Below are 15,623 nucleotides of genomic sequence, written 5' to 3' on the forward strand. Positions count from 1 at the left end.
TGAGAGGGTGACATTTGAATAGACGCTGGAATCAGTGGGAAGGAGGGAAACATGGATATCTGGAGAGAGAGCCTTCCATCCAGACACAACAGCCAGTGCAAAGGTCTTAAGAGGGGGTTTGTCTGGGATTCAGGAAACTGCCCATGACCGGTGTGGCTGGAGTAGGGAGAGCAAAGGGGAGGGACAGTGGTAGGAGGTAAGGCCAGAGGGCAAACAAAGGGCAAGATCATGTGAGGTTTGGAGACAACTGAAAGACATTGGGTTTTGTTCTGAGAGAAATCAGAGGGTGGGGATGAAGGTGTGGCACTGGGGGTCTTGAGAGAGGAGTATCATGATCTGACACTTTTTCAAAGAATCACTCAAATTGCTGTGTTGAGAACAGGGCAAGGGTAGAAACACTGAGATGAGCTCAATGCTAGATGATGGTATTTTGGACCAGGTAGCTGAAGCGTAAGTTGTGACAAACTGTCATATTCTGAAATATTCTCAAGGTGGCCCTGACAGAATTTTCAGGTGAGAAGCTGAGCAGCATGGCTCCAGAGTTTGCACCTGGATAACCGGAAGGATGGACTTGCCATCAACTGAGAAGCAGAAAACTGCTGATTGAGCAGATTTTGAGGGGAAGAGCATGAATTTGGTACTAGACATTTTAAGTTTGCCACATATATTAGACACTCAATATGGGAGAAGTTAAGGCATACGTTTACTGTTAAGACCGGTTTACTAGAGCAGGAGAAAATGACAATGCAGGACAGAGAGTGAGAAGGAGAGAACTGGATCCAGTGCACACATGGAGAGTTTCCAGAGTGGAAAACACACAGGTGTTTATCAAGTTACAGTCTGGAAGGCAAGTATGCAAGCACAAATGCACATAGTGAGTAGCCAGGCTGACAGGAGCTAAGGCAAAGTCTTTTCTGGAAGTTTCTATTTTCATAGTGAAATGAAGAATGTCTTGTTTGAAGGAATTAATGAATCCCTTTTTACTCCCTTGCTTAAAACACTCCATAGGCTTCCCCTCACCCTTGAGAATAAGATCCAAACATTTTATCACAGTCCACAAGGCCCCACGGGGCCTGGACCTGGACTTGCCGACCTCTCTCCGTTGCCATAAATGCTTCAGTCACAGGGCCCTCCCCTTTGTGTCTCAGGCAGATGACAAACTCGATCAAGCCTTGGCTTCTTTGACTTACTTGTTCCTCTGTCTGGTACGCCCTTTCTCTTGTCCTCCGAAGTCTGGCTCATTCTTATCACATAGGTTTCACTTCAAAGGTCACCTCCTCAGGTCTTTCTTGAACATCTCATCTAAAGTAAACCTTCCTTCCAACATGTTATTTTACTATATATTTGTCATGTATTGTCTGCTGCTTCCCACAAGAATGTGTTTCGTAAGAAACTAGCACTCTTATCCCACCTTATCACTCTTTCTCTGTCTCCTGACCCTACTAATCATTACATTTGTGTGTGTGTGTGTGTGTGTGTGTGTGTGTGTGTGTGTGTGTGTGGAGAGAAAGAGAGACAGAGATTGAGATTTTTCAGTATCCATCTCCCCTAAGAGAATAACAACTCTACAACAACAAGTGCTTTGTCTATTCTATTCACTGTTGTGCTTCCTGACCCTAGAACCGTATCTGGCACATAATAGTTGTTCAATGAATATTTCTTGATGAACAATTTGGAAAGTCAGATGAAAAATTGGATATAGAGTATATAATAGAAAGCCTGGCATATAGTAAATATTCAATAAATGTCACCTGCTGTGATGATGACAACAAAAAGACAGTCATAGCAACTATCATAAGCACAACTATGAAAGGCTGATGCCTTCTCTTTACTCGCAAACCAATCTCCTCTTGTCTCATTAGAAATTTTGATTAATCACATCTCCCTTCTCCTTCTTCATAGGTTCCTTGCCTTCAGCTATGTGGCATATTTGCCCACCATTAAAAATAAAAACTACAGTTAAAATATACCTTCCTTAACTCTGTATTTTCTTACTAGATATAGCCAAGTATCTTTACAGTCTAGCAATAAAAAAGAGTTGTTTATACTACCTCACAGCTGGTTAACCAACATTTAAATAACCAATATTTAAACAAATATTGAATGAATTGACTCAGTTTTCTTTACTGTTCTTATCTATTAACTAGTTTCTTTAAATTGAAAGAAACTACTTTCATCTAACTCAGTCTACCATCTAACTCAGTCCTCACTCTGCAAGGAAATTAGGCATATTCTGTGTATCTTTCCAGAAATTATGTATGTATATCCAGACATATTCTGTGTACATAACTGTGCACCTTGAATTTCTCTTAATAAATGAAACATCTTGGATAAGTTTCTAAAGTACACATAAAGAGCTAGGCCAGGCACAGTGGCTCATGCTTGTAATCCCAGCACTTTGGGAGGCCGAGGCAGGAGGATCGTTTGAGCCTAGAAGTTCAAGAAACGCCTGGGCAACACTGTGAGACCCCACTCCCTACCCTAATCCCCACCCCACCCCGTCTCCACAAAAAAATTAAAAATCATCTGGGCTAGTGATGTGCCTGTAATCCAAGCTACTCAGGAGGTTGAGGCGGGAACCCCTCTTGAGCTGAGGCCAGGAGTTGAGCCTTCAGTGAGCTGTGTTCAGGCCACTGCACTCTAGCCTAGGTGACAGAGCAAGAACTCATGTCTATTAAAAAAAGAGAGAGAGAGAGAGAGAAAAGGAAGACAAGCACTATTTTTGAGGAAAAAAATACTGTATTTAGAATAGATTTCCCTCTCAGTTAATAAAAGTTAACAACCCAGGCCAGGAGGGGTGGCTCACGCCTATAATCCCAGCACTTTGGGAGACTGAGGTGGGTGGATCACCTGAGGTCAGGAGTTTGAGACCAGCTTGGCCAACATGGCGAAGCCCCCTCTCTACTAAAAATACAAAAATTAGCTGGGCGTGGTGGCAAGTGCCAGTAATCCCAGATACTCCGGAGGCTGAGACAGGAGAATCGCTTGAAAGCAGGAGGTGGAGGTTGCAGTGAGCCGAGATGGCACCACTGCACTCCAGCCTGCGGTGACAGAGCAAGACTCAGTCTCCAAAAAAAAGTATCAATCCATTCAGTTTTTCAGTCCTCAGTAATTATTTTCCCTAATTCAACCTCTTAGGAAGCCACAGCTAATGGAAACGAGTTACAGAAAGAGAGAAAGAAACAGGAAAAAAGCCTAAACTCAGATTTTCTAAGGCGCACAACAGGCTTGTCACGTTTCTGGACTGCACAGTGAGTTTCAACTCCTGCTGTTTGAAGTTTATTTTAAACTGTTGGTGCAGTTTCTTTAAAGGACAGCAATTCTGTTTGGGTAATGAAAAATACATGTATCTCTACCTGGTTTCGTCTACGGGTTCCAAACTCTTTAAGGATGGGGTGGAGGATGATGTTTGCTGGCTTTTGGCAGATTATAGTATTCTGGTATTCCAGGACCACCGCTCTCCGCCGACTCCCGGGCGCCCCTCCCTCCGACCCTCTTCTGCGACTCTCCGCCAGGCCCTTTAAATCCCCTCTCGTGTTTAGCTGTAGTCCCGCCGCCCGCCTTGCGTCCCCCGCGCTGCCCCGCAGGTGGAATGGCCCATGACGTCACGAGGCCACGGCTCAATCAGATGCAGCGTTTGGGAAATTTTAAATTTAAAGGCGGGGCGGCCCGTGCGCCCTGAAGCGTCGGCCGCGGAGGGTCCTGGCCATTTTCCTGGGACCTGTTCAGCCTAACACGATGGCGGAGGAAGGAGCTGTGGCCGTCTGCGTGCGAGTGCGGCCGCTGAACAGCAGGTAGGGGGCCCACACCACGGCCCGGTGCCCGCTGGGCCTGCGGCGCCGCCCTCAGCCGGAGGAGCCAGGCCTGCGGCGTTTCCAGGAGCAGCTGCTTCCCGGCTCTGCTGTCTAGTAACTCGGCCGCTGGCCACCGTTTCAGGGTCTGTAAAGTGACGGGGGAGGATCAGAGATCTAGAAGATACTTTCCAGCTGAGAGATTCACTTAAATTTAACTCAGTCTCGCTGACATTACAGACCTTCCCTTCTGTGCTGCTCTGCCTTGCCGCGTCTGCTCCTCCCTGCCCCATTCCCCGCCCTAGAGAAGTCGTATGGGACCGTGCCTTCCTAGCTCTCATCACAGTTGGTCATTTTGCACGTAACTGCTGTCTTCAGACCCCCTGAAGACAAGAGCTAGTCTGTCTTGTCACATTGAGTTAGTCGTCACTCAAGACTTCATTCATTCCACAAGTATTTATCAATTTTTTTAGTACCTTTATACTACACAGACACTCCTGTCATTGCCCAGTGGCTCTTCCATTCTAATGGGGAGAGACAGAAAGTAAAGTTGAAAATGTAAGATGTTATGTGGTGATATGTACTTAATAAATGCTATGGAGAAAAAGCAGGAAGAGGAATAAATGAAGTCAGTTTGCGTCGCTGGCTTCTGGCCTTCGACCCAAAATGCTAACACTTTGTGTGAGTGTGAAATTTTTATTGAACACGGGGTTTAATAAATGTAAATACCAAGATCAGGGATTTCCTATTTTTGAGGAGCTTGTTATCTAATGCCTTAAACCGCTGCATAAAGAAACCATTAAGATACTTTGTGACAAGTGTTAATGATGGGCGGGTGGAGAATGTTTGCTAGAGGAGTCATTAGCCCATCAGAGAGAAGACAGCTTCCGTGGGGTGAACTGGTGTCAGGAAAGTCTTGACACTTTTCGAGAGTGAAATAATGGCTATGTTACTTAATGGAAAGGAAAGTCAGAGTACTCCAGGCACAGAGAGGTTACATCTGTCATTTGGGGAAGACCTTCAGGTAGAGCTTAGGATGTATCTAGGAATTCAGAGGAAAATGGAAGAGAGAAAAGACATGATCTAGGACTCGTACCATGCTGAGGATTTCATAAGTTTCTAAAAGGTTTTAAGAATTTTAAGCAAGACAGACACAATCAGAGTTGCATTTTGAACCATCCCTTCATTTACCAGTACTGGGGGAGAGGGTGAGAATGAAAGCCTTCACAAGAATACACTTTTGAGGGGGCAGGAGGTCACTGAAGCTCCATTTAAGACTTGAATCCTCAAAGATGGACTTTCTGTCATTCTCTTATATTATTATCTTTCAAAATATCCTTTAGAAAGTGAAATCTTTTAAATTATCCCTCCTATGACATGACTTTTATGACTGGTTAAAATGCAGTGTTTTTATTCTTTTTAGAGAAGAATCACTTGGAGAAACTGCCCAAGTTTACTGGAAAACTGACAATAATGCCATTTATCAAGTTGATGGAAGTAAATCCTTCAATTTTGGTAAGTTTATAATAGCATAAAAAGTTACCGTATTATCCTTTTGCTATTAAAACTACAAAAGGTTAATCAATAATATTAGAGTTGTCACTAAAGATTAGATTAAACCTTCTACAAACTGCTTCACTGGAAACAAAATTGTTTATACATCATGTGTGTAAGTAAGGTAACCAACTGGTATTTAAAACAGTTGTAATGACAGTTATCTAATTTTCATCTAGGTAGATTCCAGACCCCCATGTGCAAACACTATGCCTTACTGACTCTGGAAAGAACATGGAAAAGTTGATTTGTAGTGTATTTTTTGTGTGTGTAAATGAACTCATTTCACCTTAGGGAAGGGTATTTTCAGAGAACCAAAAAGTTGAAGAAAATACTGTCTTAAATACTTGACCATCCTACATTCTGACGGTTTTACTTTTAGGAATAATTACTGATTTGCAATGAAAACGCAGTTGATTCATTTGGTTTAACTTCTGTGTTATTGTTGTTGCTGTTGTTGTTTAGATCGTGTCTTTCATGGTAATGAAACTACCAAAAATGTGTATGAAGAAATAGCAGCACCAATCATCGATTCTGCCATACAAGGCTACAATGGTTTGTATTCACTCAATGTTGCAGAAACATTTCAGTCTTGAGCGTCTGTGCAACAAGCATGCATAGTTTTACCCATTATAGGTTTGTTTTTAATCTTTGCATATGTGTGTTTTGTTTTTTGCAGGTACTATATTTGCCTATGGACAGACCGCTTCAGGAAAAACATATACCATGATGGGTTCAGAAGATCATTTGGGAGTTACACCCAGGGCAATTCATGACATTTTCCAAAAAATTAAGAAGGTAAGTAACTTAACTGGATTTCTAGTACGTACAGGTAAAACTAGTAAAAACTGGGTATGAGTCTTAGTGTATTTCTCTTGTAAAGATGAAAGGAAGTAGATTTACAGTTATTGTTTGATTATCCATGGTGAAAGAAGAAAGACATAGCATAGATTCACTTTTATCTCCACAATTTACTTTATAAAACTTAAATTTCTTTTATTCTTTCCCTTGAATTCTGCAACAATAATACTCTGAACAAAAAGTAGGCATTAAGGAACAAGAAAATTTTATCATGGTTAGCTCCACCTAACCATTTAACTATCAGTGATTATAAAGGAACAGTAGAAAGTAGATGTAGGTTAAAAAAAAAAAAAAAAAAAAAAAAAAGAAGGGAGGCAGAAAGCCAGAATAGGCAACCTAGTTAGTTAAGAGATGGTTTTAAATTAGCATTTTTATTAAAATAAGAACATCTTGTAGTGTGATAGCAGATATTCTTGTCTTGCTCCTGATTTCAGTGGGGAAACTTTAGTGGGGATACTTCTGGTGTCTTCTCATTAAACATGATATTGACTTTTTTGCTGAGACAGATGTACTCCATCTTATTAGAGAAAAATCTACCCATCCCTATTTTATTAAATGTTTATATCAAAAATGAAAAAAAAAAAATAAGAACATCTTTTGATAAGGTTTTATTTTGAGCCTAGAGTTTGAGCCTAGAGTTGGTGTTCTCCCAGCTTTATGGTACTTCACTTTTCATTATTTCTGTAGCGATGCTTTTATATTTTTGTGTTTATTATTTTGTCAACATTAGAACCAAGGGTTTTCTTAGTTTGTTTTACAGACATTTTACCTCTTTAAGCACATGAGCATTTAGTATTAGGTTTTCAGAATTGGATGCTTCCTGGTGTTTTTATATAATTTTTTTCTTCTAGTTTCCTGATAGGGAATTTCTCTTACGTGTATCTTACATGGAAATATACAATGAAACCATTACAGATTTACTCTGTGGCACTCAAAAAATGAAACCTCTAATTATTCGAGAAGATGTCAATGTGAGTAGCAGACTTAAGGGAGCTTTAAAATTGACTTACTTATTGAGTTTATTGTTCTTGAACATTTACCTGTAATTTCTATAGTTTTTAAAGTGTCTCCTATTTCTATAGTATGTGAGGGTTTTTTTGAAGTATTTATATTCATCTGTTAAACAACATGAATAGTTTTCAAATACTGACAGCGCTAATATTTTGGTTTAAGTGTAAAAATAGCAAGATGGAAGTATCAGGTTAGAATTTGTGTGCTTTGGTATATGAAATAAATTGTGGGTATTCATAGAATTATTTGTTACATTTCTACAGAATTATGGTTCCATTTGCCACTTTTAACTTTCACAAATGAATTCTATAATTTGCACCTTGTTTTGAAAAGCAAACTTGTGACTTCTATTTCTCTAATCTTCTCTGTAATTAAACTTGTTTCAGAGGAATGTGTATGTTGCTGATCTCACAGAAGAAGTTGTATATACATCAGAAATGGCTTTGAAGTGGATTACAAAGGGAGAAAGTAAGACTTTATGCTGTATTTCTTTAAAACATTTGTAAAAACTATCTTTTCAATCAAGCACGTTTAGGCTTCAAATCACACTTCTTTAAGTTAAAAATTATTGTGTTTCTGTGGATTTTAATATATATGCAGCTGAAATATAACTCATTTTTACAGAGAACAGGCATTATGGAGAAACAAAAATGAATCAAAGAAGCAGTCGTTCTCATACCATCTTTAGGATGGTAGGTAATTCTCTCTGTCTATCTATTAGATCTTCCAAGTAAGAATGCACTAATTTTTCTACAGCTTGCTTTTTCTATCTAGATTTTGGAAAGTAGAGAGAAAGGTGAACCTTCTAATTGTGAAGGATCTGTTAAGGTATCCCATTTGGTGAGTATTAATGAACCATAATAATGTACTGTATGAGCCAAAACAAAATTTAATTTAGCTGCTGGATGTTTGGTTTAATAAGAACTGTTAACTGAACTAAATGTGGGAGGAAGTTTACAACTTGTCTGCTTAGTCTTGTCAGTATCATCAAATTCCTAGCTAAAATGTTGTAGGAAAAATTCAGAGGATCTTTCTTCCTGTTATGTCATGGTTGCCATCTCCTAAAATTTAAATATCAGGGCTATAGGGTTATAGGGATTGATGTTTTTTCTAACCATTAATGAAGTAGAATTTTTTTCTATACACATTTAACAATTTAAGTCATCTTAGAATTTGAGGGTCTTTTTTAAAAATCTCGGCCAATGTAATTTAGGTGATCAACAAAAATCTAGGTTGGATGGTTAAAAAGTAATCACATTATTTTAGGTTTTACTTAAGTACAATAAGAAAATACATTTTGTATTATAAACATAGTATTTTAGACTAAATCCATTGAGGAGTGATACTGCATTCATCCTTGTAGCCCCAACACATTGTACCTATTTTATGTCTAATATAGATTTGTTGAATAAGTAAATGTAAGCATTATGCAAACATTCTTATATAGCACATAAGTAAACCTTCACTTCCTTCTTGCCACACTAAATTATTGCTGTCTGTTTCTTGCTCCTTTTCTACCCTTTACCATATTGCTTTATTCTGCACCTTTAGGGCCTAAATTCTTTAGCTTGATGTGGGATATGATTTAAGATTATTTGAGTAGAAAACTTCAGGGAAAAAAGCAATCTATGATATGTTTATTCATTTTCAGATTTTATAAAGTTAGATTATTAATTACTTAATATTCAATCCTAATTTCACCTTAGCTATTTTGCTATAAAATTGTATAACTTATTTTTAGTAGACTTTAATCTTGTTTTAATTTAACAATAAAAAACCAAAACCTAACCTCTTTTATTTTCTCATCCAACACTGTGATATTTCATATAATTTTAACTTCCAATAGTTTAGCTTTAATACTCTTGGCATATTCAGTGATCTCCTTGATGATTTTCCTCATGTTACTTGATGCTTTGTCATCGGTGTTCTATCTGTTCCAACCCTCCAGCCTACCCACTTACACTAAGAATCTTCTTGGAAAGAAGTCTCCTCTAAGGAGTCATCTCTGGCTCTTTAGAGGTGGCTCTTTTCTGATTATCTCCTGGCCTTGGTGGGATGATAATATCCAGTTTCTCTTAGCTGTACTCCTCTGTTTTCTACCCTGGCTTCTTTTTCTCTACCCTCCTAAAAAAATTAAAAAAAAAAAAAAAAAATTTGGAGGTATCCTGTGGCCTTTCTTCCTTAATTCTTGCTCTCAAACATTGTCATCATTTCCATGTTGATAACTGCCAAATATTTTATGTATAGTCTCTGAATTCTAATTCATGTCTTCCTAAAGATAGTTATAATTGTGTCCCATCAATATCTCAAACTTTAATATGTGTAAAACGAAACTATTTTCTTCCTACCATAGTGAATATTCCTTATTTCCAGTAAAAGCAGCATTATCCTAGCTGCCTAAGGTGGACACCCAAGTCAATTTTGACTCATCTTTTTCTGCCTTTCTCTTTGTCCACTTGTCCCATTTCTTATTGATCCTACCTTTGAACATTCCCGTGGGTGCTACACTCATTTACTTTCTCATCTCTCTTGAATTACGTCAGTCTCCTGGAACCTTGTCTCCTTGACTCTTGTTTTTGTTTCTTGAAGTCATAATAAGGATTTCTAATATACTAACCACTGCTTTTGTATGTCACTTCCCGGGGCAAGATTTGGACACTCTTAACCAATCTAACTTTATTTCCTTCTGCTTCAATGAACTCCTCCCTCATAGGTTGGGCCTCTGAGTATCTTTGAATATGAATGCTTGTTCTTATCTTTAACCTTCACTCATGCTGCCTTCATTACCACTTTGCCCTTTTATTATGTATCTGTGTCATCTGTAGTGGACACTATGCAAGAAAAATCAGACTCAACTGGTAATGCATATTTACCTAACTAGTCTCAAAAATCTCCACAGAGAGAAATAACAAAGGTTTGACTTTCTTTCATATCACTCACAATATTTACTAAGTCGTTATTGTGTTCTGAGCATGGTGTTGGGTTCTGAGACTAAAAAAATAAATAAACAAGACATCCCTCCACTGCTTCTCTTACAAGCAGTTTCCTTTGCCACCTCCCTAACCCAAGCTGGTATTATCTCTCACCCAGATTCCTGCCCCAGCCGCCTGATGGGGCTGCCTGCGGCTGCTCTTGCCCCTTCCCAATCCATCCTCCACCCAGTAGTCGTAGTGGATCCATTGTGGAAGCCATTGCTGGGCTTTATGCAGGGTTCTATTACTCCCTTGCATAAAGCCCTGCAATGGCTTCTCATTGAATTTAAACATTTCGGAGTTTTTTATCTTACTTAAAAAGTCCTGCGTAATCTGGCCCCTGTCTGCTTCTCTTATTCTATCTTTTCCTGTCTTCACTTCACCAACTGTTCCACACTGCCTTTTCTATTTTTTTGAACACACTGAGCACATTCTGCTCTGTGACTTAAATGTTTTGGCTCTTCTTTTTGTCTAGACTACTGTTTCCCTTGAGCTTTTTGGGACCAGCTTCCTCTTCTCTGGTCATTCAGATCTCAGCTTAACGACAGGCCTTACACTGCTGTCCAATCCCGTGAACCTAAACCTACTGGCCCCTTTTCCAGCTCTATATTTAAATAATCTCTGTTACACTTATCACAACATGTTTCTTATTTGTCTTTTTATCTCTTCTCACCAGCCTCCTCCTATATGTAGAATGTAAGCTCCATGAGAGCAGAGATCTTATTTATTTGTAGCCCTAGCACCTGATGCACTTCCGGGAGCATGATAAGTAGCCACTTCTTTTCAATAATATTTGTGAAATGAAAGAGAGGTCCAGCTCTTAAAGATGCCACAGTAAAGTCATGGTATTGCTACAGCATAGTACAGCTAGCATACATGACTAGCCCAACAAAATAAGTGTTATAACTGTAAGTTGTATATATAAGTCATGTTTATAAAGAGTTCTGGTTATGCAGTTCAAAGAGCAGTTCATCTGAGATCTGGCAGGGAGGAAGGATAAAGTAGGCAAAGCTACCTCGAGGAGATAATCTTTGTGCCTGGTTCTTAAATAAAGAATAAGGACAGACTAGAACATTAGAACTAACTGAATAAAGGAAATAGCAAAAAGCTTGTGCTTGAAGGTGTAGAAGTACATGGGATGTTTGGGGAATAGTGAGTAGTTCAACTAGAGATAAGAATAAGGGATAGATAGATACAAAGTTGGAGCAATGCAAGTGCCAGCTTATAAAGAATTATATTTGCCATAGTAAGTTTTTGGACTTTGTATAGGAAACAGAACCTATACTGGCAGCATTATGGAAGATATAAAGAAAGGAACAGATAGAGAACAGTTTGACTCAGAGAAAAAAGGGAATGCCTAAACAGTAGCATGGGAGACATGGATACAGATAGAATATTCAGATATACCATGTATTAAAAATATTCTTTCAGTAGTTTGAATTTTATTATTTCAAATTATCTGCCCTAAAGATTTGTTTTTATCTATCTTACAGAATTTGGTTGATCTTGCAGGCAGTGAAAGAGCTGCTCAAACAGGAGCTGAAGGTAATTAAAACTCATGAAATATGTTAGTCTTAATGTCTTCCTATTTTATAGGATTAAAAAGTACTACCAGGCATTTTTAGAAATTGATAAAGTAATTATATTCATTATTAATAATATTCATTCATGATGATTTTCTGATAAAAGTCTTTAACATAGAAATCAGCATCTGTATCTGGTTAATTTTTATTTTAGTCTACAATAGCATCAATTAAAAAATGAAAATTATACAATTGATGGTATTGTACAGCAGGAAAGCCCATGAGAATTCCATAAAAGCCATTTAAACTTTCAAAATAAGGAAATTAAGAAAGATAGTGGGGTATACAATTAATATACAGATACTAATTTTAGAAAGTTAAAATATTAATAAACAAAAACCAGTTAAAATATTTAGTAAAATATTTTAGTAGGTTATTTATATTAACCTAAAAGATGTGATACCTAGGAAGACACTCAACAAAGATTTGTACAAGACTGATATAAAGAAAACGTTTTGTTTTTGTTTTTGTTTTTTTAATTTTTTTGAGGCAGACTCTCACTGTGTCTCCCAGGCTGGACTGCGGTGGCACGATCTCAGCTCAATGCAACCTCCACCTCCTGGGCTCAAGCAGTTCTCGTGCCTCAGCCACCCAAGTAGCTGGGATTACAGACATGCATCACCACGCCCAGCTAATTTTTGTATTTTTAGTAGAGACAGAGTTTCGCCATGTTGGCTGGGCTGATCTCGAACTCTTGGCCTCAAGTGATCCGCCACCTCGGCCTCCCAAAGTTCTGGGATTACAGGGGTGAGCCACCACACCCGGCCTAAGAAAACTTGTAAATCAGACTTGAAGGACACAAACAAATACTTGAAAAAATGGAAAAGCATACTTAGATGTAGAAGATTCAAAATCACAAGGATATCAGGCCTCTGGGTTAATTTCTAGATTTAACACAATCCTAATAAAAATATCAAGAGTACATTTTCATGTTTAAACTAGGTAAGATGATTTTTAAATTTGTATGGAAACATAACAGACAAGAGTAGCCGGAAAAATTCCAAAAAGCAGAAAGTGGAATTTAAGATTTTACTATCTTACTATAAGATAGTAAAACACATTATAATGCCATAGTAATAAAACTATGTGAATTGTCAGCCCAGTGGAATAGAATAGAAAATCCATCAAGAGTCCTGAATACATACAGAAGTTAGAATACAATAAAAATGGTCCTTCAAATATGTGAAGAAAAGATAGATTATTCATTAATTGATGGCCATTTGGGGAAAAAAAAATTATCCATATATCATATACCAAGGAATGCGTTATAAGTGGCTCAAAAATTTCAATATTAAAAAAACTATAAAAAGTATTGGAAGTCAACTTACAGTGGGCAAACCCTTTTGTAACTGATACAAAGTCCGGATGCCTTAAAAGTTTAAAAGCAACAAAAAACTGGGCAAAGATAAAAGTGAATAGTTCATAAGGCTTAAATGGTTTAGCTTGCACCTGCACTCTTGCCATTAGAAGAGCTGCTGATCCAAGGAAGATTAGAAGTTTGTTCAACAGACTTGAGCTCATTCTGCAGCCTATTGTAGAGGCACTCAACTGAGCCTAGCCTACTTCCTCCAAACCAGTCCATCCTCAGACCTGTGAACAAAAAATAAATGGTTGTGTTAGCTGGTTGGTTAGGTAGTAATGTTACAGCAGTAGCTAATTAATGCACCTGTGAAATAACATCTGTTCAAAGTTATTTTTTGCAATTTTTTTTGTATAGGCAGTAGATTGAAAACCTACATGTCCTTCAACAGGGGATGGGGTGGGTGAATGAAGTCTGATGCAGCCGTAAAATGGAATTTTATACTTCAAAAAAGAATGAAAAAGATCAGTGTTTACCGATACGGAAATTTTTCTAAGCTATGTTGCCAAGTGAAAAAAAGCAAAGTGCAAAATAGTATGTATGGTCTGTTACTATTGATATCGGTGAAGAAAGAAGGAAATAAATATATATGAACTTGTATTTTTAAAAATCTCTAAAGAATAAACTAATAACGGTGTCCTGGTAGAGGTATAGGAACTGGTCGAATATGGGATAAACGTGGAAGGGAGCTTTTTCAAAGTGTACTTCTTTTTAAAAAACTTTTTGAACCATGTAAGCATATTAACAATTTAAAAATGAGAAATTAGAGATTAATTTGGTTGTAAGTTCATAGTTGCCTATATTTAGATGTTGGAAAAAAAAATTGATTTGAACCGAAGAGCTACAGAAGCTCTTTCAGGAAACAGGTTTTTTTTCCCCTACATTCTTCCCTCCCTCTTCATTTTTTTCTTTTTACTATTTTTCTCAGGTAATAACCTTTCTGATTCACTTGAAGTGGGACCAATAGGGAAAGAGCTCCTTCTACCACTGATATTAAAGATGGGCTCATGTCTAAACCAGAGCATAGACTTTAGCATCTGCCCTCCAATTTCTCTCATTAATTTAGTGATAAATAAGTTTATCATCTAGAAAAGGAGTCAAGTTTGGTTTTCATATTTGTTTAATAAATTCAGGTGTGCGGCTCAAGGAAGGCTGTAATATAAATCGAAGCTTATTTATTTTGGGACAAGTGATCAAGAAACTTAGTGATGGACAGGTTGGGTAAGTTTATCCCGTTGTGTACTTACCTACTAATTCTTACCTTTTTCATTAGGTTGAACATTGCAATATTTCAATGACACTCAAATGTAATGATTTTTTCCATATATTCAAAAGCTTATACATACAACTATAATCTATTGAATTTACTTTCTGTTTTAAATATTTTTTAGTTAGTAGTTTTAATCTGCCTCATATAACCTATAAACTAATTTTTGAAACTGTGGCTGATTTAAGAGTTCTGCGTTAAAAACCAACTACTTTGTTATATAAACATTCTCAATCTTGTTCTCCCATAAACTTATTCCTTGCTAAGTGGTTTCATAAATTATCGAGATAGCAAGTTAACACGAATTCTCCAGAATTCCTTGGGAGGAAACGCAAAGACACGTATTATCTGCACAATTACTCCAGTATCTTTTGATGAAACCCTTACTACTCTCCAGGTGAGTTTGATTTTTATCTCAACTTAATATGGGGGAAGATCAACTTGAAGCAGAAAAAACTACCTACTAAAATTAAGCAAAGTTTTTTAAATTAACACACCTGTTATAATCAATATGTTGTCTACTAAATAGCATTTCTTAATTTAATTTTGCCAGACTTCAATTATTTGTATCTTACCTTCACAATTTTTGCCACATCCAACACTAGTTTACTGAAATTGACTTGATATTTTTTTAAATAACTCACTTTTTGTACTTAATTTATTGTAAAAGGAAACTTTAATATTAGTCCTATCAATAGGAAACTATTATTACTTGCCACAAATAGAAGGTAACAAAAAAATTGTATGTCTGTCTGTATAACAAAATAATTCTGAAATTCCTGGTAGTTAACTGTTGCCTTCATTTGCTCTGAGCCTAAGGCCTACATTTTCTATTTTAAAAAGGAAAGGAACCAGCCTGACCAACATAGAGAAACCCTTTCTCTACTAAAAATACAAAATTAGCCAGGTGTGGTAGCACATGCCTGTAATTCCAGCTACTGGGGAGGCTGAGGCAGGAGAATCGCTTGAACCCAGGAGGCGGAGGTTGCAGTGAGCCGAGATCGTGCCATTGCACTCCAGCCTAGGCAACAAGAGCGAAACTATGTCTCAAGAAAAATGAGAAATGTCAGCAGGGTAGCTTTCTCAATGAACAATTCAATGTTATCTAATGGTCACCTTCATGTACCCACCTAAAGTTACTTATGGTACTTGTACTCTGAGAAACATTGCTTTAAATAGATGTTGAGCACCAGATCAAGGTACTATCAGGTGCAAAGAGAAACT

General features: G+C 37.5%; 1 protein-coding gene across 8 annotated transcripts in view; it reads left to right on the forward strand.

Moving 5' to 3' along the window:
* Window positions 1–3,649: 3,649 nt before the first annotated feature.
* CENPE (centromere protein E) overlaps window positions 3,650–15,623 on the forward strand; it is an 87,158-nt gene continuing 75,184 nt past the window's right edge. For 7 of the 8 annotated variants that reach the window (XM_050791895.1, XM_050791894.1, XM_050791898.1 and 4 more), the window contains exons 1-11: window positions 3,680–3,794; window positions 5,215–5,306; window positions 5,811–5,900; window positions 6,025–6,143; window positions 7,058–7,177; window positions 7,604–7,685; window positions 7,842–7,909; window positions 7,992–8,057; window positions 11,683–11,734; window positions 14,266–14,353; window positions 14,667–14,796. In XM_050791895.1, coding sequence (XP_050647852.1) covers window positions 3,739–3,794; window positions 5,215–5,306; window positions 5,811–5,900; window positions 6,025–6,143; window positions 7,058–7,177; window positions 7,604–7,685; window positions 7,842–7,909; window positions 7,992–8,057; window positions 11,683–11,734; window positions 14,266–14,353; window positions 14,667–14,796 — 963 coding nt within the window. In that variant the 5' untranslated portion in view covers window positions 3,680–3,738. Of the gene's footprint in view, window positions 3,795–5,214; window positions 5,307–5,810; window positions 5,901–6,024; window positions 6,144–7,057; window positions 7,178–7,603; window positions 7,686–7,841; window positions 7,910–7,991; window positions 8,058–11,682; window positions 11,735–14,265; window positions 14,354–14,666; window positions 14,797–15,623 lie in introns of all 8 variants that reach the window. The other variant, XM_050791892.1, reaches the window with a different exon arrangement.

This window comes from Macaca thibetana, chromosome 5, assembly GCF_024542745.1.
Source record: "Macaca thibetana thibetana isolate TM-01 chromosome 5, ASM2454274v1, whole genome shotgun sequence".
Taxonomy (NCBI): domain Eukaryota; kingdom Metazoa; phylum Chordata; class Mammalia; order Primates; family Cercopithecidae; genus Macaca; species Macaca thibetana.